Raw genomic sequence first — 26,134 nt, 5'->3', positions numbered from 1 at the left:
CCCTATAAAAAACAGTCACAACATTTCAGTTTGCTCTTCACAAGGAGCATTGCCTGATGTGATCCATGCCTCAAACGAAAGAGATCTCAGAAGACCTCAGAATACTTGTATAAAGCTGGAAAGGGTTACACAGGTATCTCTAAAAGCCTTGATGTTCATCTGTCCATGGTAAGACAAATTGTCTATAAATTGAGAAAGTTCAGCACTGTTGCTACTATCCCTAGGAGTGACAGTCCTGCAAAGATGACTGCACGAGCACAGCGCAGAATGCAGAATGCTCAATGAGGTTAAGAAGAATCCTAGAGTGTCAGCTAAAGACTTCTCTGGAACATGCTAACATCACTGTTGACGAGTCTACGATACGTAAAACACTAAACAAAAATGGTGTTCATGGGAGGACACCACGAAGAAGCCCCTGCTGTCCAAAAAAAGCATTGCTGCACATCTGAAGTTTGCAAAAGTGCACCTGGATGTTCCACAGTACTACTGGCAAAATATTATGTGGACAGATGAAACTCGGGGTGGCAGGGTAGCCTAGTGGTTAGAGCGTTGGACTAGTAACCGGAAGGTTGCAAATTCAAATCCCCGAGCTGACAAGGTACAAATCTGTTGTTCTGCCCCTGAACAGGCAGTTAACCCACTGTTCCTAGGCCTAGACTTGCCTAGTTAAATAAAGGTTTAAAAAAAACAATTAAAAAAACAACTCCAGTTGAGTTGTTTAGAAGGAACAATGTAGAAAAAAAGGCATAGCACACCAACATCAAAACCTCATCCCAACTGTAAACTATAGTGGACGGAGCATCATGGTTTGGGGCGGCTTAGCTGCCTCTGGGCCTGGACAGGTTTCTATCTTCGACAGAAATGAATTCCCAAGTTTATCAAGACATTTTGCAGGAGAATGTTAGGTTATCTCTCCACCAATTGAAACTCAACAGAAGTTGGGTGATGCAACAGGACAACGGCCTAAAACACAGAAGTAAATCAACAACAGAATGGCTTCAACAGAAGAAAATATACCTTCTGTAGTGGCCCAGTCAGAGTCCTGACCTCAACCCGATTGAGATGCTGTGGCAAGACCTCAAGAGAACAGTTCACACCAGACATCCCAAGAATATTGCTGAACTGAAACAGTTTTGTAAAGAGGAACTTCTCCTGACCTTGCAGGTCTGATCCGCAACTACAGAAAACGTTTGGTTGAGGTTATTGCTGCCAAAGAAGGGTCAACCAGTTATTAAATCCAAGGGTTCACATACTTTTCCCACCCTGCACTGTGAATGTTTACACAGTGTGTTCAATAAATACATGAAAATGTATAATTGTTTGTGTGTTACTAGTTTAAGCAGACTGTGTTTGTCTAATGTTGTGACCTAGATAAAGGTCAGATCAAAAGTTTATGACCAGTTTATGCAGAAATCCATGTATTTCCAAAGGGTTCACATACTTCTTCTTGCCACTGTATGTTACATACCGTGCGTGTCTATGTACAGTACCAGTCAAAAGTTTGGACACACCTACTCATTGAAGGGTTTTTCTTTATTGTTACTATTTTCTACGTTGCAGAGTAATATTGAAGTCATCAAAATGCTGAAATAACACATACGGAATCATATAGTAACCAAAAAAGTGTTCTATGAGCTCTCTGTCTGTGTGTTTATTTGAGTTACGTTGCGCGTGTGGGTAACTGTTTGTCTGTCTACTTGGACTTTCTGGATAAAAACATTAAATGTGTGTGAGGCACAGTTTATACTGTGTTTATAAGGGTGGGGGGTGGACAATAAAAGGCCCTTCCACATTAGCGGCACAACACCCCTAGCTGCCCAGGACCCTGCACGTTCAAATCTGACTTTAACACTCCAGCTTTACTCTCAGTTACATTTTTGAATCCAAATCAAAACAACATTGTTATAGAGCCGCTCCAACATTCTTAAACGAGCCCAAGCATCGTTAAATATTTATAAAGTTGTAAATCACGCATTACTATATACCAGTGTGAGAAATCTTGGAGAGGGGGAATATTTAAAAGAGAGGGAACGAGGGGGAGAGAAAGAGCGAGAGGGCTGGTTGTATGGGCAATGTTTTGATCCTTTTATGGATTTTAATGGATCCATTTGGGTTTGTTGCAAAACAGATGCCATATTTCTCTCCTAGCCAATAAAAACCTTTCATTTTCTGGATGGATGGGTAAAAATATTTGGTGTCAGTGACACCCTTCGCCATGTTTGTAAAACACTTGTTAGATGGAAATAATTAGGCTGGTGTAGCTAATATTGGACGGTGTGGTTAAATGGAGGCTTATGTAAGAACTTGACGGGGATAGAGAGGAATCTGAGGGTCTTGTGGGTGATTCAGTGGAGCGTCCTCAATGAGCATCCTGGAACACATTCTCACACACTCTCTCTCTCTCTCTCTCTCTCTCTCTCTCTCTCTCTCTCTCTCTCTCTCTCTCTCTCTCTCTCTCTCTCTCTCTCTCTCTCATTCTGTACTTTCAGAGAGAAAGACGTATGAGGGAAAAGAAGGAGGTATGAAGTAAACAAGTGCAAAAAAGGGATGCAACACATTTTTGAAGGAAATGTAACCCTTTTTTTCTGTTAATCCGTTCACTGTCGGTAAGGGGTCTCATACCTATGAGCGGAGCCTGTCTGAGGTCCACCCGGCTGGGCTTGAGGATGAACTGGCACTGGGTGTCTGGAGGGAGACACTGGTCCAGCAGCATCGTCCCCTGGTCCTCCTCCAGAGGAGGAATCGCATCCTTCCCTCCATCTCCTCCTGCTCCCACATTACGAATGTGACTCATCTTGATACTGAAGGGAAACTCGTGCCCTGAAGGGTTAGAGAGGAGAGGGTAAGGAGGTTAGACGTCAGGGGACGTGAGTCTGTCCTGAGATGTGACCAGACCAGGTTTACAGTATTCAGCTAGTCTTTTACCTACCTCGTCATTAACGGGAGGAAGAATACCAAAGCAGAGCAACTTTTGACCGCGGAGTAAAGAGTAGGAGTAGGTAGAAGTTGCCCCTGACCACTGATTAAGGTGTATGCTGGGTGTAAAAGGGCTGAGTAGGGTTGGGTAATGGAGGTAAACTCACCAATCAGAGGATAGGGGGAGTCATCCTTATAGGAGCTCATCCACAACTGGTGGTCTTTCACACAGCCCTAGAGAGAGAGAGAGAGAGAGAGAGAGGAAGAATGGCACCAAAGAACACACTTCCAAAACATACCCAGTCACACACACAAGCACACACACTCAGAAACAAGCGCACACACTTACCGAAATGCCAAACAGCTGTAGTGCCATTCGGATTACATCAGTGGTGCTGTCGGAATTACTGACAGCTAGAGTCTTAGCCTGGGGAAAAGCACAAAAACATTAAATAAATTAACACAAGCACACACACAACCATGAAAGAACCCCCACACACACACACAGACCTGCACCACCGCATTCGTAAACTTACATAAGCACAATTCCCAATGTCCTTTGCAAATATTTTCAAAGGAATGGTCTTGGGGTCATCCTTCTCTTTCTCTTCATTTATTCGACTGGAGGAATGAAGGAAGTCAGAATTAGAAAATAACACTTTATTTCACACAAGCCATACTTCTAGTCTATTCTATACTGAAGTCAAGCCATAGAATATTACTGTCAGAGTAAGTTATGAAAAATATCGTCTCCCGTCAATTTTAGTTACCTTTTGATGAGAGAAAGCCACTTCTCCTTGTGCTCCACAGAACTGCAGACAGAGGAGACCAAAAATAAGAAGGGGAAATGAAGTCGGATAACCATCTTATTTTTCTCATCTTCTCTTACATAATGTGTCCCTCTAAAAGTGCATAGTTCCTATGAATTCCTGGTGTCAAGGTATATAGTGTGTGTGTGTGGGATATTTTGAAATCCCTGGCTCTCTGTGGTCAGAGTAAGGGGGGATTACGATTAGGAATATGACCCAGGTTGTGGTGTGGTGGAGGGTTAAGAATTTACTGTTCTAGTGGTTGTTACTTGTTCTGAGACACAGTACAACAAGTCCTGTACTGTGCTGTGCATACTCAATTAGGATTTATTAAAGGGACTTTCTCACTATAAGTACAGAGTATACAGTAATAATACACTAACCAGTCTGTTTTCATACATAGGTGTGTGTGTGTGTGTGTGTGTGTGTGTGTGTGTGTGTGTGTGTGTGTGTGTGTGTGTGTGTGTGTGTGTGTGTGTGTGTGTGTGTGTGTGTGTGTGTGTGTGTGTGTGTGTGTGTGTGTGTGTGTGTGTGTGTGTGTGCGTGCGTGCGTGCGTGCGTGCGTGCGTGCGTGCGTGTGTGTGTGCGTGTACCTGAATGTGGCGACACAGTTGAAAGTGGGCCAGCCCATGACGAAGCTCCTTTCTGGACTGGTGGTGCCTTCACACACATCCTCCATACAGCCTGCTGTCCACATCTCACACATACGCACCTGAGCCTTCAGCTTGAAGTGTGTGGACGACCTGCGGGAAACACAAGAGGGTCACAAACAGTTTAATATACTAGCACACACACACTGAATCACATATTTCTGAGCACATACGGTACATTAATTAATATCCATGGTCGAATTCTCAACATTCCTACATTATATATATTTTTTCTACATTGTTGAACAATGGTGAAGACATCAAAACTATGAAATAACACTTATGGAATCATGTAGTAACCCAAACTTGATGACAGCTTTCCACTCTCGAATTGCCAGGGTCGAGAGGAGTTGTAGCCATCAGCGTGCCCCGGAGACGGGACGAGCCATGCAGTAAACCACGTCACATCCTGTTGGACCCACAGCGAAACCACCAGCACCCATGGTCCCGGGGAAAGTCAACGGTCACGACACCCACGCTCTGTTCAATTCCTGGAGTGTGGTAACGCTCGTACAAGCGCGCCTGCTGGCCCATCCTACCAACCATGGTGTGGAGATGTCTGTCTCCTGTGTCCACAGCAACACCAAGCGGTATTCGACCGGGCAGGCCACCATTGTGATGCCACAAGGGAGCTGCCAGATTGTGGTAGGTGCCGTACCCCTCCTTGTGGGACGAGATTGTCCTCTGTTCACGGAACTGTGGAGGCACGAGCTTGGAAAAAGAGTACAAGCCGGCGACCGACGAGAGCACCGTCGGACTGCCACCTGTGTGACCCCGAAGCAAGTGGTTGCCAGCCCCGGGTCTTCGGACCTGGAGTCGGGGATCCGAGGGGGCGCCGGAACCAACCTCACCTGGTGAACAACCGGAGGAGGAACCCATGCCCCCCTCCTCAATTTCGAGGGACCCGCAGAGATACCTGCCCTGAGACCCCTGAGGGTACAGTTTGGGACCACCCAGTGGGAGGATCCAAACTTGAAAGCCGCCGCGGCCCAGGTGATAGTGGTGGATGGCCAGCTGTTGTATCAGGTGTTGCACGAACAGGGAAAACTTCAAAAAGTGTTGTTGCTGACCCGCCAGTACGTCGGAACTGTTCTTCAGCTGGTCCACACTTATTTGTTTGGGGCCTACCTGGGAATGGAGAAAACCTGGGAATGGAGAAAACCTGGGAATGGAGAAAACCTGGGAATGGATCACCGCACGGTTCCACTGGCCAGGATTTGAAATGTATTTATTTAACCTTTATTTAAGTTGGCAAGTCAGTTAAGAACAAATTCTTATTTACAATGACAGCTTACCAAAAGGAAAAAAGGCCTCCTGCGGAGACGTGGGCCTGGGATAAAAAAAAATTAAAAAATCCAATATGAATATAGGACAAAACACACATCATGACAAGAGAGACAACACAACACTACAGAAAGAGAAACCTAAGACAACAACATAGCAAGGCAGCAACACATGACAACACAACATGGTAGCAACACAAAAAGGTAGCAGCACAAAACATGGTACAAATATTATTGGGCACAGACAACAGCACAAAGGGCAAGAAGGTAGAGACAACAATACATCACACAAAGCAGCCACAACTGTCAGTAAGAGTGTCCATGATTGAGTCTTTGAATGAAGAGATTAGGATAAAACTGTCCAGTTTGAGTGTTTGTTGCAGCTCGTTCCAGTCGCTAGCTACAGCGAACTGAAAAGAGGAGCGACCCAGGGATGTGTGTGTACTTTGGCGACCTTTAACAGAATGTGACTGGCAGAACGGGTGTTGTATGTGGAGGATGAGGGTTGCAGTAGATATCTCAGATAGGGGAAGTGAGGCCTAAGAGGGATTTATAAATAAGCATCAACCAGTGGATCTTGTGACGGGTATACAGAAATGACCAGTTTACAGAGGAGTATAGAGTGCAGTGATGTGTCCTATAAGGGGCATTGGTGACAAATCTGATGGCCGAATGGTAAAGAACATCTAACCGCTCGAAAGCACCCTTACCTGCCGATCTATAAATTATGTCTCTGTAATCTAGCATGGGTAGGATGGTCATCTGAATCAGGGTTAGTTTGGCAGCTGGGGTGAAAGAGGAGCGATTAAGATAGAGGAAACCAAGTCTAGATTCAACTTTAGCCTGCAGCTTTGATATGTGCTGAGAGAAGGACAGTGCACCGTCTAGCCATACTCCCAAGTACTTGTATCAAATCAAAATCAAATCAAATCAAATGTATTTATATAGCCCTTCGTACATCAGCTGATATCTCAAAGTGCTGTACAGAATAAGCCTAAACCCTCAGAGGTAGTAATAACACCTGTGGGAAGAGGGGCATTCTTCTTACCAAACCACATGACCTTTGTTTTGGTGGTGTTCAGAACAAGGATATGGGTAGAGAAAGTTTGTTGGACACTAAGAGAGCATTTAACCCCTTAAGACTCTAGGGGCAGTATTTCATTTTTGGATAAAAAGACGTGCCCGTTTTTAGCGCAATATTGTGTCACGAAAAGATGCTCGACTATGCTTGGAATTGATAGTTTTGGAAAGAAGACACTCTGACGTTTCCAGAACTGCAAAGATTTTCACTGTGAGTGCCTTAGAACAAAAGCTACAGGCAAAACCAAGATGTTTGAGCGACCAGGAAATCAACAGGATTTCTGATGGCACGTTTTCCACGATCGCCTTATATGGCTGTGAATGCGACAGGAATGAACGGACACTTTCTATCGTTTCCCCAAGGTGTCTGCAGCATTGTGACGTATTTGTAGGCATATCATTGGAAGATTGACCATAAGAGACTACATTTACCAGGGGTCCCGCACGGTGTCTGTGTGGAAATTGGTGCGCAAAAGTCACCTACCAGTATTTTTCCATCCGAATCTGAGAACAATGCAGGCTTCCAGGAATGGCATTTCAATGAAGAGATATATGACAAAACACCTTGAGGATTGATTCAAACAACGTTTTCCATGTTTCAGTCGATATTATGGAGTTAATTCGGAAAAAAGTTCGACGTGTAGGTGACTGAATTTTCGGTTAGTTTCGGTAGCCAAATGCATAGTAACAAAACGGAACGTTGTGTCCTACACAAGCATCTTTCAGGAAAAACTGGACATCTGCTATGTAACTGAGAGTCTCCTCATTGAAACATCTGAAGTTCTTCAAAGGTAAATTATTTTATTTGATCCCTTTGCTGGTTTTTGTGAATATGTTGCATGCTAAATGCTAATGCTAAATGCTAAGCTAGCTATCACCACTCTTACACAAATTATTGATTTTCTCTGGTTCTAAAGCATATTTTGAAAATCTGAGACGACAGGATTGTTAAGAAAAGGATAAGCTTGAGAACAGGCATATTTATTTCATTTCATTTGCGATTTTTAGAAATCGCTAACGTTGCGTTATGGTAATGAGCTTGAGGCTATGATTACGCGACCGAATGCGGTGTGGGTCGGCCTAAGAGGTTAACACAACATCCGGGGAGGGGCCAGCTGAGAATAAGACTGTATCATCAGCATATAAATGGATGAGAGAGCTTCCTACTACCTGAGCTATGTTGTTGATGTAAATTGAGAAGAGCGTGGGGCCTAGGTTTGATCCTTGGGGTACTCCCTTGGTGACAGGCAGTGGCTGAGACAGCAGATTTTCTGACTTTATACACTGAACTCTTTGAGAGAGGTAGTTAGCAAACCAGGCCAAAGACACCTCAGAGACACCAGTACTTCCACAAGAATGGAATGGTCTAGTGTATCAAAAGCTTTGGCCAAGTACATAAAAATAGCAACACCGTCTTGCTTAGAATCAAGGGCAATGGTGATATCATTGAGGACTTTTAAGGTTGCAGTGACACATCCATAACCTGAGCTGAAACCAGATTGCATACCAGAGCAAATACTATAGACATCAAGAAAGCCAGTCAGATGATTATTGACAGGTTTTCCAACACTTTTGATAAACAAGGCAAAATAGAAATAGGCCTAAAACAGTTAAGATCAGTTTGATCTCCCCCTTTAAATAAAGGATGAACTGTGGCTGCCTTACAAGCAATGGAAACCTCCCCAGACAGGTGAGACAGGTTAAAAAGGTTGGAGATAGGCTTAGCGATGATAGGAGCAGCAACCTTAAAGTAGAAAGGGTCTAGTTTTGGGGTCAAGTTTACATAGCTTGTTTATTACCTCTGACTCAGTGACTGCCTGCAGGGAGAAACTTTGTAGAGAGGCAGGGGGAAAAGAGGGAGAAGCATCGGAGATAGTCGCATTAGAAGGAGTGAGAGATGAGGAAATGTTGGACGGACAGGGAGGCATGGCTGAGTCAAATAGAAATCCTGACTTTTGAAGTGGTGATTACAGAGCTGAGCTATGTGCTTCTTTCAGTAACAACCACATCATCAACATTAAGGAACATGGGCAGCTGTGAGGAGGAGGGTTTATTCTCCAGGTCTTTAACTGTTTTCCAGAACTTCTTGGGGTTAGACCCACAGGGAAGGAACTGCTCCTTAAAGTAACTAACTTTGGCCTTCCGAATATCCTGAGTGCACTTATTTCTCATTTGCCTGAACGATAGCCAGGGATGAGGTGGGCCGTGGAAGACTATTGCTGCAGCTGCCTGGAGTGTCAAATCACCACCCCAAAAGCACACTTCCGGAACCCACTGGTTCCCCTTCCGATCATCGGAGTGCCATTTGAACACATCGCCATGGACGTAGTGGGCCCCTGGAAAAAATGGCTTGAGGACACCTGTTCATCCTGGTGGTAGTAGATTATGCGACCCGATATCCCGAGGCCATTCCCCTAAGGCGGGTGGGCATCCCGAACAAGATCAAGGTACCGAGTTCATGTCCCGACTAATGAAAGATTTGTGTGCTCTCTTATGGATAAAGCAGATCCGGAACTCCGTCTTTCATCCGGAGACGGATGGGCTCATCAAGCGGTTAAACAAATGTTGCGGAAGGTCATTGAGCGGGACAGGAAGAACTGGGACCAGCTACTACCCCACCTAATGTTCTCGATCCGAGAAGTGCCCCATTCTCCACTGAGTTTTCCCCCTTTGAAATCCTCTATGGGAGGAGACCATGCAGCCTACTATATCTTGGCAAGGAGGTGTGGGAAGCCCAGCCAACCTCCTTACGCAGTGTGGTGGAACATGTATAGACTATGAGGGAGTGGATAACAGCCATATGGCCATTGGTAAGGGAACATATGGAGAAGGCCCAGTGCGCCCAAGCCGGGGTACCCAGCCCTGAGAGTTCCATGTGGGTGACATGGTGCTCATTATAATCCCCACCACAGAAAGTAAGCTCCGGACAATACGGCACTGGCGATACGAGGTGAAAGAGAAGCTGGGACCCATAAATGACTGTGTACGGCAGCCGGGGAGACAGAAACCCCTACTGATTTACCATGTGAATCAATTGAAGAGATGGCACGTAAGGACAGCCTTGGCAGTGTTGTGGACAAAACCCGGGATATCAACTGGTCCTGAGCAATGAGGACCTCAAACTGGCCCAGAAGCAAGCGATCCAGGAGCTCATCTGTCACGCCTTGACCTTAGTTATCTTTGTTTTCTTTATTATTTTTGGTTAGGTCAGGGTGTGACGAGGGTGGTATGTGTGTTTTTGTCTTGTCTATGGTTTTTTGTATATCTATGGGGTTTCGGTTTGTCTAGGTAAATGTAGGTCTATGGTGGTCTGAAATGGTTCCCAATCAGAGGCAGCTGTTTATCGTTGTCTCTGATTGGGGATCCTATTTAGGTTGCCATTTTCCATTTTGGTTTTGTGGGTTATTGTCTATGTATAGTTGCCTGTCAGCACTCGTGTCTTATAGCTTCACGGTTGTTTTGTTGTTTAGCTAGTTTGTTTAGTGTTCTTCGTCTAAATAAATAAGAATGTATTCTTATCATGCTGCGCCTTTTTCTCCTCGTTACGACGAACGTGACATCATCGATCGGAACACCAACATGTTTTCCGAGAAGCCGGAACGAACGACCTTCATTCAACACCACGTCCTCACCCAGCCTGGATAAACGGTACAAGGTGGAGTACCTTTGGTATTTGATTGGATGTAGGGAGAGGAAGGTCCAGGCGGTTTGTGACTAGCCCGTTCCCCGCACCAAGACACAGGTCAAGTCCTTCCTGGGGCTGGCGGGATACTATAGCGGGTTTATCCCCAACTTTGCGGCTATAACCTCTACCCTTACCGATCTGACCAGGGCCTGCCTCCCGAAAACAATGAAGTGGTCAGATGAGGCCAAAGCGGCTTCAGGTGCTTGAAGGAAGCCCTGTGCTCCCGTTCGGTTCTCGTGAGGCCCGATTTCCAGGTACCAATGCTGGTGCAGACGAGGCCTGGTGACAGATGGAGTTTACGGGGCAGTGGCTCCCTCTGCTGGATGTGTCAGGTCTCGAACTGGGCCTTTTCTTTATTGGTTTAAATTTTAAAAAACGTGAAACTAAGGTATAACACGAGTCCGTGTCTGATTTGTGTAAACCCCCTGTTCTGCCACAAGACACATAAACACATAAATAAACCTATATACTGTACACATGTCTCTGTCTGTGCACACGTGCACAACTCCGATACACACACGTACTCCTTCCTAACTTCCTAGCCTACTATTTTTCACCCATAATGTAATTATAGCTGTCTCCACTGTATGGGTCAGCTCCACCCAGGGGCACGTGATGTTGAATATAGGTTGGAGAGAGAGGCCCAGTTCTGCTGACACATCTCAGCAACATTGGTTCAACACCCTGATCGTTGCCTGAAGGTTGTGTTGTGGGTGGGGAGCCCCTCGGTGGGATGGATCAGATGGATTTGATTGGCTGAGAGGTAATTATAGGCTGGATAGGAGCTATGGAGTAGAGGAAAGATGGGATATGTCTCACAGACCTGGAACGGGTGTTTTTAGACTTGCTGGAGGGAAAAGAGATGGAATGCTGTTTTTAGCGCCCCCCTGTCTCTCACTCACTCACTCACTCACTCACTCACTCACACACTCACTCACTCACACACTCACTCACTCACACACTCACTCACTCACACACTCACTCACACACTCACTCACACACTCACTCACTCACTCACTCACTCACACACAGACACACACACACACACAGACACAGAGAGAGACTCACTTGGCCTTGGCGATAAGGAGTGTGTCAGTGAAGAGGAAGAGGTGTCTCTCCTGTATCTGTAAACCGGTCTGCAGCTGGGTGTGGGCGTGGGCCAGGAACACCCTCCATGGAGAGAGGAACGCCTGCACCAGGGGACACTTCTCTGGGCTGCTTGGGGACAGGCAGTTCTCCCTGTCAACACACACACACATCACACACTGTTAGAATAACCAGGTCATCAGACAGTAGAGGGGTCATTTCACGTTGGCTCCCAATGGGCCAATGGGTCAGGAGGATAACTGTTTGGGGTCAGAATGAGAGGAGGTGTGGGTCCCCTGGGTTGAGTTTATGGATGAATCCTGTGGTCATACAATTACACATGCAAAGACACACAGAAGCACAGAGATATAACCTCTGTATCAGGTTCTAGGGAAAGATACGTCTTTCTGAATGATGTCAATATCTGCCATGGGCAAGTACAGCAGATGGAACAAGTTGGCCTTTTTCCAGGAACAACGGAAATAGTTGCAGGGCTCTGTCCTTTCCTGTTTACAGCAGGCAGTAAGATCGGATTCTCAGCTCACATTCGAGAGATAATGGCCCTGTAACACACGGGTGCACACACAGATATTCCTAACCACCAACCCCAGAGAACTCCCTTCAAACAGTTTCTTCCTAACACTGGGAAGAACCAAAAGCTTGGCATCAAATATCCCTGCACACTCATTTTACAGATCTCTTTTGTCATTGACTTGTGTAATTAATCAGTTATGTATTGTAATTACCTAATGAAAGACAGAGTGACTCCGACGTGCCTTGGTCTTTCTATGTTTTTAAAACTCTTCCTATTCCAAAAAGAGTGAGTGAAAGAGGATCACAGACTAAGGTCTTCAGTTTCCTATTGATTCATTGCTTCTGGATGAGTATTAAAGGCCGAAACCATGATTCAAAACTAGGGTGGAATTTGTAGGAGGGACAATTGGGAGAGGTTCATACCCCTGGACCCCTAAAAAGTCTGAAATATAACCCCAACTAACACCATAACAAAAGACCACTTAGAACAAGCTTCAACGACTCTCAGGGTGATTATAAAATCATATCACACCTTCCTTCTCTAACCACTTTTCTTAATACATAATATATCAAGGAAGTGCCTAAGTCATAGAGTCCACACACACACAGAACAGATTCACATAATATCTCTCTCTCCTTCTATACAGACACCAAACTTCCATATTCAACCCACATCCCTTCCCCTGACTGGTTTATTGGCAGCTGAGCTCCTGTTCCATTGAAGCTGATGGATGATTGGCTAACAACACCATTGTGTGTCATATAATGTTGATAAATTGGACACAGAGGTCATTTGCATACACACCACATACACAGCCATTTTTGTTGGGGAACAGTCCTGTGGAGCGAGATGTTGACTTTTCAGAAAGAGGTTGTTTATTCTCGGGGGGCTCGTGTGGGGTAAGGCCTCTAAGCCCAACCCTGTGAGACAACAGCACAACACAGCATACTAATGTCCCAGCATACCTTTAGGGAGAGAATTATGAATATTGATGAGCCAGCCATCACTATATCAGACCTAGTAGCCAATCAGAATGCCACCCTCTTATCCTGATTATAGTCACATTGGCTTTCCTTGGTACCTAGACTCTCTCTCTGTCTCTGTCTCTCTGTCTCTCTGTCTCTCTGTCTGTCTCTCTGTCTCTCTCTCTCTCTCTCTCTCTGTCTCTCTGTCTCTCTCTCTCTCTCTCTCTCTCTCTCTCTCTCTCTCTCTCTCTCTCTCTCTCTCTCTCTCTCTCTCTCTCTCTCTCTCTCTCTCTCTCTCTCTCTCTCTCTCTCTCTCTCTCTCTCTCTCTCTCTCTCTCTCTCTCTCTCTCTCTCTCTCTCTCTCTCTCTCTCTCTCTCTCTCTCTCTCTCTCTCAAACACACAAGGAGGTGGGGTGTATCAAGGTTACCGGAGGCTGCAGCCAGGAGATGAGGTCACCCTGGTCCAGATGTGTGTGTTGTACCACCACCCCCCGTCTGGATGAGAACATCTGTAAGAAGAGACCCCCAGAGGACAGCAGCTGTCCCTCAGATGCCACACACACACACGAACCCTACCTCATCTCCACACTACGTATGTTCTCTAAGCCCTGTGACCCTCCTGCTCCCTATCCCCCAGACAGACACATTACACATCCTTATAGGATCTTAATAATGGCTCAACCCCGCCTATTTCTACAATTGTTCTTCTTAAAATCTGATTTTAAACCTAACCTAGTAATCGTATGCCTAACCCTAACCTTAAATGAAGACCATAAAGCAAATGTTTGTTTTCATACATTTTTATGACAGAGACAATTTTGACTTTGTGGTTATGGTAACTAGTGACAACACAGCACAACCCAGCATGCCTTTAGGGAGAGAATGGTCAATATTGATGAGCCAGTCATCACTATTTCAGGCTGACTAGCCAATCAGAACGCCTAACGAATATCACCGCCCTCTTATCCTGATCATGGTCACACTGGCTTTCCTTGATGTACCCTCCCTCCCTCCCTCTCTCCCTCTCTCTCCCTCCCTCCCTCCCTCCCTCTTTCACTCTCTCTGACACACACACACAAGGAGGTGGGGAGTGTCAAGGTTACCGGGGGCTGCAGCCAGGAGATGAGGTCAACCTGGTCCAGATGTGTGTGTTGTAACCCCCCCCCAGTGTGGACGAGAACATCTGTAAGAAGAGAACCCCTAGAGGACAGCAGCTGGATAAACAGCTGTCCCTCAGATGCCACACACACACACACAAACCCTACCTCATCTCCACACTACGTATGTTCTCTAAGCCCTGTGACCCTCCTGCTCTGTATCCCCCAGACAGACACATTACACATCCTTATAGGACACTGTCCTTTTGTTTTCTCTACCATATACACTCCAACAATGAATGGCCAACAGCTCTCCTAAGAATTTGAGCTAATTTATTGTCGAGGCTAATTTATCATCAATTTGTCTGCACCTGTCTAGACCTAAGTAGTGCACTTGACTTCTCAGAGGTGCACAAAAGGTTTAGCAGTTTATGATGACAATCCGAGGGAAAAGTAAATCAATTGTGGTTTAACAAGACCCCTTGGTTAGAAACAGGGGGGGATAACTTTTTGTAAATCTCATTGGCTTACTGTATGTAACTTTTGAACTTTGACCGGGTTTGTCAAACAGTGTGTTTGGACCTAGAGGTGTGTGTGTGTTTTGCGTGTTTATCGTGTGTGTGTGTGTGTGTGTGTGTGTGTGTGTGTGTGTGTGTGTGTGTGTGCGTGCGTGCGTGCGTGCGTGCGTGCGTGCGTGCGTGTGTGTGTGTGTGTGTAAAAAGGGTTAGCATTAGCTTGAGTTATCCTCCAGACCAACACTGTCCAGACCAACACCACTGACACTCTGTGAAGTGCCGTGATTAACGGTGCAGTGTGTGTGTATACATGCGTGTGTGTATGTTAGCCATCTTGTCAACCATGGTGAGAGACCTAAGCCAAAGTGCACACTGCACCAATACACTGCTGCCAATATACCATGGTTACGTCTTGAATGAAGATGACACAACTGACAATTGGATTTATAATACAAACTTTAGCTGACCAAGAGGACTACACTCACTTTATCTCTTTTCCCATCCACCCAAGCTTTCTCAAATATACACACTCACACACACCCCTGCACACCTCTTCTATTCACAATCTGTTCCCTTATCTAGCATGAGTCATCCAGTGTATCCAGTGAGATGGAGTGGACCCCTGAAGTATGGGAGATGGAGTGGACCCCTGAAGTATGGGAGATGGAGTGGACCCCTGAAGTATGGGAGATGGAGTGGACCCCTGAAGTATGGGAGATGGAGTGGACCCCTGAAGTATGGGAGATGGAGTGGACCCCTGAAGTATGGGAGATGGAGTGGACCCCTGAAGCTGGCGAGATGGAGTGGACCCCTGTAGCAGATGAGATGGAGTGGACCCCTGTAGCAGGGGAGATGGAGTGGACCCCTGTAGCAGGGGAGATGGAGTGGACCCCTGTAGCAGGGGAGAAGGAGTGGACCCCTGTAGCAGGGGAGAAAGAGTGGACCCCTGTAGCAGGGGAGATGGAGTGGACCCCTGTAGCAGGGGAGATGGAGTGGGCCCCTGTAGCTGGCGAGATGCAGTGGACCCCTGTAGCAGATGAGATGGAGTGGGCCCCTGTAGCAGGGAGATGGAGTGGACCCCTGTAGCAGGGGAGATGGAGTGGACCCCTGTAGCAGGGAGATGGAGTGGACCCCTGTAGCAGGGGAGATGGAGTGGACCCCTGTAGTAGGGAGATGGAGTGGACCCCTGTAGCAGGGGAGATGGAGTGGACCCCTGTAGCAGGGGAGATGGAGTGGACCCCTGTAGCAGGGGAGATGGAGTGGACCCCTGTAGCTGGGAAGATGCAGTGGACCCCTGTTTCAGACGAGATGGAGTGGACCCCTGTATCAGACGAGATGGAGTGGACCCCTGTAGCAGGGGAAATGGAGTGGACCAATGTAGCAGGGGAGATGGAGTGGACCCCTGTAGCAGGGGAAATGGAGTGGACCAATGTAGCAGGGGAGATGGGGTGGACCCCTGTAGCAGGAGAGATGGGGGTCTTATAACAATACCACCAGTGTGTTCTTTCCAAAACTCACTTCATGGTTCTTGGAAAGCAATGCCAACACACTTTGTCTTTCATAAATAGGGTAGAAGGAGTGCTGTAGAGTGGTATGGTTGTTGAGAGTGATGTTGTAGCGTAGGGAAGGACAAGAAGCCATGTTCTGTACCTACATAAGTTCTAGTGTGGACAATGACCATAGTCAATGTACCGTATATACAGTAACTGTCATATAACGCCAGTGGTAGAAGGTAGTAGAGAGGGCTCCAGGCTATTAGAAATAATAAGAGAAGTGAAGCTCTATGTTATAAAACTCTCCATAACAGGAAATCTCCTGCATGACACATGGTGCCTGGTGGCCATGGAAATCAGGGTCTTGAATATTGTTAAAACTATGTTTAATTTCTAGTATCCCCCTCCTCCCATATCTATTTCACTGCTGCAGGCCGGGGTGCTCTGTGGAAGTGTGTCCTGTATTATATTGTTCCTCAGTGGGGACTGACTTTAGCCCTGGAGTCATAAAGCTGGAGCAGGATGAGGAGACTTTTAGATGAGGTGACGGGGGGAGGGGGTGACATAAGGACCTAAGCGAAAGGAAAGAGCGAAAGGACAAACAGCAACTCTAGGCACACACACACACACACACACACACACACACACACACACACACACACACACACACACACACACACACACACACACACACACACACACACACACACACACACACACACACACACACACACACACACACACACACACACACTCTATGGCAGACACACAGTACCTCCATCCACGAGGGCAATGACCCATTAAAGTGTCAAAAGTGTTCAGCTCAACACTCCTTAGTGGTCCAGTTTCACACTTAATATGCTCCAACTCAGCCTAAAATCACTGGGTAAGCAGTCAGCACTAGAACACACATAAACACGTGCGCGCACACACCTCAATCTAAAGACATTAAAAACACGTGAGCACACACACCTCAATCTAAAGACATTAAAAACATGTGAGCACAGACACCTCAATCTAAAGACATTAAAAACACGTGAGCACACACACCTCAAACTAAAGACATTAAAAACACGTGAGCACAGACACCTCAATCTAAAGACATTAAAAACGTGAGCACACACACCTCAATCTAAAGACATTAAAAACGTGAGCACACACACCTCAATCTAAAGATATTAAAAAACCTTTTGATGGCTGTACTTTAGAATCCCCTTGTCAGAACTAACAATGATGGATAGTGAAAAAGAGGCAATTCTCCCTCTGCATTGGCCTGCAGGGAATGTGCTTTCTCATAAGTCAGGCCAGTGCTGAAAGATGGAAATGATATCACTATGCCCTAGAAAGAGAATAAATCCCCTAGAGTGGATACCAGACCTACTTTCCCTTTCTAAGTCAAAAGTTGAGAGCAAACAATATAGCTGAATCTGGAACAGTGGTTTTGTTCCTAACCATTTGGTCTGACTCCTGACCCTATGTATGGGCACTGTCTATAGAGACTACACGTAGTGATAGGTAGCGGTTAGTTGAATAGAGGTATCTGACAAGCTGTTACTGTACCTGGACATGCTTCGTGATTTGGTAAGAGCTTTGCTGATGACCAGGGAGGGGGCAGACTGTCGTCGGTGGGCCAGGGTCTTCATCTGCTACGGAGAGAAAAGAGGGAGGGAGAGAATACTGTGTTCACTCCAGAATAGGCTAGAGTTCACATAGTTAGTGAGTCCAGAATAGGCTATATTTCAAATAGTTAGTGAGTCATTATTCATATAGTCCACTGTAAGTTCTGCCCTGCCCTGAGCAAGGCAGTTAACCCACTGTTCCCTGGGCGCCGAAGACATGGATGTTGATTAAGACAGCCCCCCGCACCTCTCTGTTTCAGAGGGGTTGGGTTAAATGCAGAAGACACATTTCAGTTGAAGGCATTCAGTTGAAGGCATTCAGTTGTACAACTGACTAGGTATCCCCCTTGCCCTAATTTACTGTAGCCATACTTACAGAGGTCATACCGGAACACACCCCGCTAGTCATAAACCACATCTCTGTCTAGTGGGGGATAAGAAGGGGTGGGGAAAGAAAGAAAGAAAGAAAGAAAGAAAGAAAGAAAGAAAGAAAGAAAGAAAGAAAGAAAGAAAGAAAGAAAGAAAGAAAGAAAGAAAAAAAAGAAAGAAAGAAGTAGGATTGTGGTTTGTTGCACAATGTTTGCCATCTCTCTCTGTACTGTTGATGTTTCTAGATAAATCATAATCTCTCTCACAAAATCAGGTATTGAGTAGGCCACCACAAAAATGTGTGTGAAAAAAAAACATGTGAATTGTGAAGCAGTCTCTGCCAGTGTCTTGGTTAACATACAGTACACTACAAAAGTATGTGGACACCTTCCCATTGAACATCTCATTCCAAAATCATGGGCATTAATATGGAGTTGGCCCCCCATTTGTTGCTAAAACAGCCTCCACTCTTCTGGGAAGGCTTTCCGCTAAATGTTGGAACATTGCTCCGGGGACTTGCTTCCATTTAGCCACAGGAGCATTAGTGAGGTCGAGCAATGACGTTGGGTGATTAGGCCTGGCTCGCAGTCAGTGTTCGAATTCATCCCAAACATGTTCAATGGGGTTGAGGTCAGGGCTCTGTGCAGGCCTGACAAGTTCTTCCACGCCGATCTCGACAAACCATTTCTATGTACCTCGCTTTTTGCACTGGGCATTGTCATGCTGAAACAAGAAAGGACCTTCCCCAAACTTTTGCCACAAGGTTGGAAGCAACGAATCGTCTAGAATGTAGTTGAATGCTGTAGAGTTAAGATTTCCCTTCACTGGAACTAAGGGGACCCAGATCATTATTCCTTCTCCACAAAAAGGTACAGTTGGCACTACATATTAGGGGAAGGTAGCGTTCTCCTGGCATCCGCCAAACCCAGATTCGTCCATTGGACTGCCAGATGGTGATGCATGATTCATCACTCCAGAGAACGTTTTTCCACTGATCCAGGGTACAATGGCGGTGAGCTTTACATCACTCCAGCTGACAGTTGGCATTGCGCATGGTGATCTTAGACTAGATCTTAGCTCCCGACGAACAGTTCTTGTGCTGACGTTGCTTCCAGAGGCAGTTTGGAACTCGGTAGTGAGTGTTGCAACCAAGGACAGACTATTTTTACTCCTTCCTAATATTGAGTTGCACCCACTTTTGCCCTGAGAACAGCCTCAGTTCGTTGGAGCATGGACTCTCCAAGGAATCGAAAGCATTCCACAGGGACGCTGGCCCATGTTGACTCCAAGGCTTCCCACAGTTGTTTCAAGTTGGCTAGATGTCCTTTAGGTGGTGGACCATTCCTGATACACACGGGAAACTGTTGAGTGTGAAAAACCCAGTAGCGTTGCAGTTCTTGACAGAAACCGGTGCGCCTGGCACCTAATACCATATCCCGTTCAAAGGCACTTAAATCTTTTGTCTTGTTCATTCACCCTGTGAATGGCACACATACACAATCCATGTCTCAATTGTCTCAAGGCTTAAAAATATTTCTTTAAACTGTCTCCTCACCTTCATTGAAGTGGATTTAACAAGTGATATAAATAAGGCATCATGGCTTTCATCTTGATTCACCTGGTCAGTATTGTCATGGAAATAGGTGTTCTTAATGTTTTGTACAATAAGGTTGGCTTAACAACCTCTTTTCAACGTGCCATTGAAGTCTGCAAATTCTCTGTTTTATCCTATGATTTCTCACCACATCATTTCATATCGTAAACCTAATCACTATGGAACAAGGTTTAACTCTCAAAGTAGCTTGGTCAGGCTGGCAACCATATTATAACATTGCACAACATGTTACATGATGCTACATGAAGAGCTGCAGCTTAGCGGTTGGTTTTACAATTCTTAGACGATGCCATTGCAATGCAGTGGCTAACCTCAATGAATCGATATCAATAAAGCCATCAGCATTCGTGGATCATAATATTTGATTGATTCACCAAGTGAACTCAATCATAATATATATATTAACTCAATCATGAGGACAAGCTGTATGGAACTTTCCAAAGGATCCTTTTTTCATTGGTTGCACGCATTAGAGGGCATTAGGGATAAACTGAGAACTTCCCTCATAAAAATATTTGTTATCAGAGAACAGTTTGACTTGATTCTTCCGACTACAGATGTAGGATCTTAATTCGAGGCAGTTTGCTACAGCAGTAAAATAATCCTACAGCAACAGGAAATGTGAATTATCATGTGGATTATAATTAATGCCGATTTTTGTTGGGATTGACACATTTTTTCCAAGTGGAAATTACCAACTTCCGAAGCCTTTTTAAACCTCAAATATACTACAAATTGAAAATGTCCTGTACTAGAGCAGGGTTCCCCAACTGGTGGCCAAGTACCAAATGTGGTAATTTATGTTCCAGCCCCCGAACTAGAGATTGATATTTGTATATGACAAAAAATGTATATTGAGTGTGTCAATCATCCCACTGGGCACACACTGTTTAAATCAACATTGTTTCCAAGTCATTTCAATGCAATTATATTGAACCAACGTGGAATAGACATTGAATTCACTTCTGTGCCCAGTGGGATGTGACTTTCAAAGACCACTTCCAATTAGCTCAACGACTTGCTTCTTTGCACTCCAGTAAAACTATTGTAAAGGCAAGCTTACCACTGACCTCATACCTTCAAAGTGCAGTTACATATTCCAAACAGGAGTAGAATGGAGGCGCTGTTAACTATAACTTAATTTCATTAATTAATTGTTGTTGGCTCGGAATGTATTATCAGCAATAGTAAGGCAACGCGTTTATTGACATAGCATACTATACTACACATATGTGTTAGGATTGTAGGGAAATAAGTGTACATACAACGCCGCTGAGTAGATGTGTTGAACATCGTGATATTTGCACTGAAACTGAAGCTATGTTGCAAGTCTAAAGCAATATCTATTTCATGAATTACGTGAATGATTTATGCAAATTAACATTAACAAAACTAAATGGGATTGTATGCTGAGTGGGGCGAAGGATGGGCCAGACAGTAGGTAAATCCATTGACTCCCAGTGCGCACGTACTGTAGCCGCTCAAGCACAGCGTGACTGTTGTCTGTCTGGTGACTTGTGATCTGAGAGCAGATTATCAGCATGTTGCGTAGTTTATTTGCTTTCATAGTTCATTTGCTTCCATATTTTAAACATTACCAATATGTATCTCATCAAACTTTGAGTAGGAGACTCACGCGAATAGATATATTTTTTAAATGGATGTGAAACATTCTGCCGAATATGCTATCTTAATATTTTTTATCTAGGTATATGCAGTAGGTGGCAAGGCGTAATTTTACACATGCATTTCCACAAACTGAATAACTGAATAACTTTTTTTCTTCTTAGAACGCATTAGTAACCATAATATAATTATCCAGCAGCTGTCTGATATTATGAAATACACACAAAAAAAACACTAGTAAGTATGAAATAATATTAAAGGTTAAAGCGCAGGAATCCATCCCTCAAATCAAGTGGCACAAAGAGAAGACCCAGACTGAACAAGCTGGAAATGTAGATGATAACATACCCTCAGCTTCAAGTATGACCAGTAACGCTCAATAGCATCTGTGAATAATGCACACAACCTCAATTAGGCTGGAAGCCAAATTATCATATAAATTCCCATTTAGCCTATACTTAGCCAACAATACAACTGCATGGCATGCTACCTGGCGATAGACGATATAGAGCAAGTAGAAAACCCAATGACAAACCCAAAAGAAAACCAATACTATCCCCCCACTACATAATGGCACAATAATACGTTATAATGCAAATTTAAAAATCCACAATTCTCTAGTTACCTTTTTGCTGTCTGGTAGCGCACAGAACTTGCTTTTCCCTGTCAAAGAGCCAGACCTATTCTGTCCGATAGTTCCCTGCTGGGGAGACATGGTTTCCATCAAGGCTACTACAGTAGATCGACACCGAGTCTGCTGCCTGCTGCCTCAGACCACAGCGCACGTATTCCTATTCCCATTGCATCCACAATTATCCAGCGACAGGACCAAACGAAGAAGACAAACCGGTGGGAAATACCCCATTCACGCCAATAGAATGGATAAAAAAAGAAACAAAACGCGTTAAATAAACCTGGACTGAGTTCTTTACTGACAGCTCACAGAACGCACTTATTGACAATCCGCTCTCGTCCCTGTCAACATTCGGTTTGAAGCGCAGTAGTTGTCTCTGCTCAAACCCAGGGGTGCATTCATTTAATCGATTCAGTTGCAAAACGTTTTGCAACAGAAACAGTTTACTTCAAACGGAAAACGTTTTGAAACTAAAACGAGAGTTCAATTGGACAAATTCAGATACGTCCCTTTGGCTCTTTCGTTTAGTTCTTAAACGGTAAACGATTTCCATTGCAAGACTTAATGAATACACCCCATGTGTAAATGTGCCTCTACAGCCTGAGCTGAAGGAGGTCCTAGCGCCGCTGGGTTCCTAACCTGAAAATAAGCACTAATTGAGGTGGTAACAGCTCTAGCTCAGGAATCACATGAAAACAGTTTGCTGGGGTCCGACAGACAGACAGCATCCACTTTGGGAATGGGAATCTTCCACTCTGGGAAGCTCTTACTCCCTGTCTCAGTCCCAAAAATTAGGAAATGTTTCCCTTAATGATTCCTAGTCTGAATCCCCAGTGACAAACACCGGGAAGAAAATAAAAGGCAGAAATTTCAACATTATTCTGCAACAGTCGCTACGCCTCTCTTGGTCTCTTTAGGCTTCTCAAAACATTAGTCATGGGAGATTTGGAAGAGAGAGTTGTATAGACAGACGGAGAGTGAAATTGAGAATTGAAAGACAGGGTTTGTGATTGAAGTGACCATAGAGGTGGCAGAGATACACAAAGAGACAACTATGGGTTACCATGGGTTAGCCTCTTATAGACAGACATATATAACTATAGAGAGACCTACAGAGAGACGGACAGATAGAGGGACATGGGCAGACAGTCTGACTGACAGTATTAGACAGATGGATAGAGTGACAGACAGTAAGAAACCCAGGGACAGTCAGACGGTCTTAGCCTGTCTGCCTTTCACATCTGCTCTCCTGTGGACACACACCCACACCCCTCCCCCAGCTAATCTGATTAACTAAACTACCCAGAGAGCTGACTACCCTAATTGCTGACTTGTTAGTAGAGAGCATTGATGTATGTGTGTGTGTGTACATGAGTGACCAGAGAGGACCGGTTTAAGTTGTCCCCTAGGGGTGGAATGGTTTTGGTTTCACAGAGGGCTCAAACTGGTGTTAGAGAGGAGATGGATGAGCTGAACAGGGGATATGTTCATAAGACCCAGGACCCATTGTGCATGTGATGATTTAGTTGACTAAATGTGAGCCTGAGGGTCCTATGTTTACTGTAAGAGAGAAGCCTTTGAGCCACAGAGTGGAATTAACCAATTCATGAGGTAATGGAATAATTGGTTTTGGGACATTTTTAGGGTTGAGCAGGGTAGTAAGTAAATGGGTTGGGATGCACTGGAAAGTTCAGGAAAGGCCCTCTAAATTGCTATTGCTACATATCAAATCAAATCAAATCTAATTTTATTTGTCACATACACATGGTTAGCAGATGTTAATGCGAGTGTAGCGAAATGCTTGTGCTTCTAGTTCCGACAATGCAGTGATAACCAACAAGTAATCTAACTAACAATTCCAAAACTACAGTCTTATACACAGTGTAAGGGGATAAGGAATATGTACATAAGGATATATGAATGAGTGATGGTACAGAGCAGCATACAGTAGATGGTATCGAGTACAGTATATACATATGAGATGAGTGTGTAGACAAAGTAAACAAAGTGGCATAGTTAAAGTGGCTAGTGATACATGTGTTACATAAGGATGCAGTCGATGTTGTAGAGTACAGTATATACATATGTATATGAGATGAATAATGTAGGGTAAGTAACATTATATAAGGTAGCATTGTTTAAAGTGGCTAGTGATATATTTACATCATTTCCCATCAATTCCCATTATTAAAATGGCTGGAGTTGGGTCAGTGTCAATGACAGTGTGTTGGCAGCAGCCACTCAATGTTAGTGGTGGCTATTTAACAGTCTGATGGCCTTGAGATAGAAGCTGTTTTTCAGTCTCTCGGTCCCAGCTTTGATGCACCTGTACTGACCTCGCCTTCTGGATGATAGCGGGGTGAACAGGCAGTGGTTCGGGTGGTTGATGTCCTTGATGATCTTTATGGCCTTCCTGTAACAACGGGTGGTGTAGGTGTCCTGGAGGGCAGGTAGTTTGCCCCCGGTGATGCGTTGTGCAGTCCTCACTACCCTCTGGAGAGCCTTACGGTTGAGGGCGGAGCAGTTGCCGTACCAGGCGGTGATACAGCCCGCCAGGATGCTCTCGATTGTGCATCTGTAGAAGTTTGTGAGTGCTTTTGGTGACAAGCCGAATTTCTTCAGCCTCCTGAGGTTGAATAGGCGCTGCTGCACCTTCTTCACGACGCTGTCAGTGTGAGTGGACCAATTCAGTTTGTCTGTGATGTGTATGCCGAGGAACTTAAAACTAGCTACCCTCTCCACTACTGTTCCATCGATGTGGATAGGGGGTGTTCCCTCTGCTGTTTCCTGAAGTCCACAATCATCTCCTTAGTTTTGTTGACGTTGAGTGTGAGGTTATTTTCCTGACACCACACTCCAAGGGCCCTCACCTCCTCCCTGTAGGCCGTCTCGTCGTTGTTGGTAATCAAGCCTACCACTGTTGTGTCGTCCGCAAACTTGATGATTGAGTTGGAGGCGTGCGTGGCCACGCAGTCGTGGGTGAACAGGGAGTACAGGAGAGGGCTCAGAACGCACCCTTGTGGGGCCCCCGTGTTGAGGATCAGCGGGGAGGAGATGTTGTTGCCTACCCTCACCACCTGGGGGCGGCCCGTCAGGAAGTCCAGTACCCAGTTGCACAGGGCGGGGTCGAGACCCAGGGTCTCGAGCTTGATGACGAGCTTGGAGGGTACTATGGTGTTGAATGCCGAGCTGTAGTCGATGAACAGCATTCTCACATAGGTATTCCTCTTGTCCAGGTGGGTTAGGGCAGTGTGCAGTGTGGTTGAGATTGCATCGTCTGTGGACCTATTTGGGCGGTAAGCAAATTGGAGTGGGTCTAGGGTGTCAGGTAGGGTGGAGGTGATATGGTCCTTGACTAGTCTCTCAAAGCACTTCATGATGACGGAAGTGAGTGCTACGGGCGGTAGTCGTTTAGCTCAGTTACCTTAGCTTTCTTGGGAACAGGAACAATGGTGGCCCTCTTGAAGCATGTGGGAACAGCAGACTGGTATAGGGATTGATTGAATATGTCCGTAAACACACCGGCCAGCTGGTCTGCGCATGCTCGGAGGGCGCGGCTGGGGATGCCGTCTGGGCCTGCAGCCTTGCGAGGGTTAACACGTTTAAATGTCTTAATCACCTCGGCTGCAGTGAAGGAGAGACTGCATGTTTCCGTTGCAGGCCGTGTCAGTGGCACTGTATTGTCCTCAAAGCGGGCAAAAAGTTATTTAGTCTGCCTGGGAGCAAGACATCCTGGTCCGTGACTGGGCTGGATTTCATCTTGTAGTCCGTGATTGACTGTAGACCCTGCCACATGCCTCTTGTGTCTGAGCCATTGAATTGAGATTCCACTTTGTCTCTGTACTGACGCTTAGCTTGTTTGATAGCCTTACGGAGGGAATAGCTGCACTGTTTGTATTCAGTCATGTTGCCAGACACCTTGCCCTGATTAAAAGCAGTGGTTCGCGCTTTCAGTTTCACGCGAATGCTGCCATCAATCCACGGTTTCTGGTTAGGGAATGTTTTTATCGTTGCTATGGGAACGACATCTTCGACGCACGTTCTAATGAACTCGCACACCGAATCAGCGTATTCGTCAATATTCCCATCTGACGCAATACGAAACATGTCCCAGTCCACGTGATGGAAGCAGTCTTGGAGTGTAGAGTCAGCTTGGT

At 45.3% G+C, this 26,134-nt stretch overlaps 1 protein-coding gene across 4 annotated transcripts in view; it reads right to left on the bottom strand.

Moving 5' to 3' along the window:
- The window catches only part of LOC124044114 (rho GTPase-activating protein 20-like), a 62,597-nt gene that overhangs the window by 21,169 nt on the left and 15,294 nt on the right, over nt 1-26,134 (bottom strand). For 2 of the 4 annotated variants that reach the window (XM_046363574.1, XM_046363577.1), the window contains exons 1-9: nt 21,969-22,329; nt 17,675-17,760; nt 11,492-11,662; nt 4,319-4,468; nt 3,687-3,728; nt 3,453-3,537; nt 3,266-3,343; nt 3,084-3,150; nt 2,623-2,820 (exon numbers count right to left, since the gene is read on the bottom strand). In XM_046363574.1, coding sequence (XP_046219530.1) covers nt 2,623-2,820; nt 3,084-3,150; nt 3,266-3,343; nt 3,453-3,537; nt 3,687-3,728; nt 4,319-4,468; nt 11,492-11,662; nt 17,675-17,760; nt 21,969-22,067 — 976 coding nt within the window. In that variant the 5' untranslated portion in view covers nt 22,068-22,329. Of the gene's footprint in view, nt 1-2,622; nt 2,821-3,083; nt 3,151-3,265; nt 3,344-3,452; nt 3,538-3,686; nt 3,729-4,318; nt 4,469-11,491; nt 11,663-17,674; nt 17,761-21,968; nt 22,330-26,134 lie in introns of those variants that run through there. The other 2 variants (XM_046363575.1, XM_046363576.1) reach the window with 2 other exon arrangements.

This window comes from Oncorhynchus gorbuscha, linkage group LG09 (genome assembly GCF_021184085.1).
Source record: "Oncorhynchus gorbuscha isolate QuinsamMale2020 ecotype Even-year linkage group LG09, OgorEven_v1.0, whole genome shotgun sequence".
Lineage (NCBI taxonomy): Eukaryota > Metazoa > Chordata > Actinopteri > Salmoniformes > Salmonidae > Oncorhynchus > Oncorhynchus gorbuscha.
This window is presented reverse-complemented; position numbering and strand designations above follow the sequence as displayed.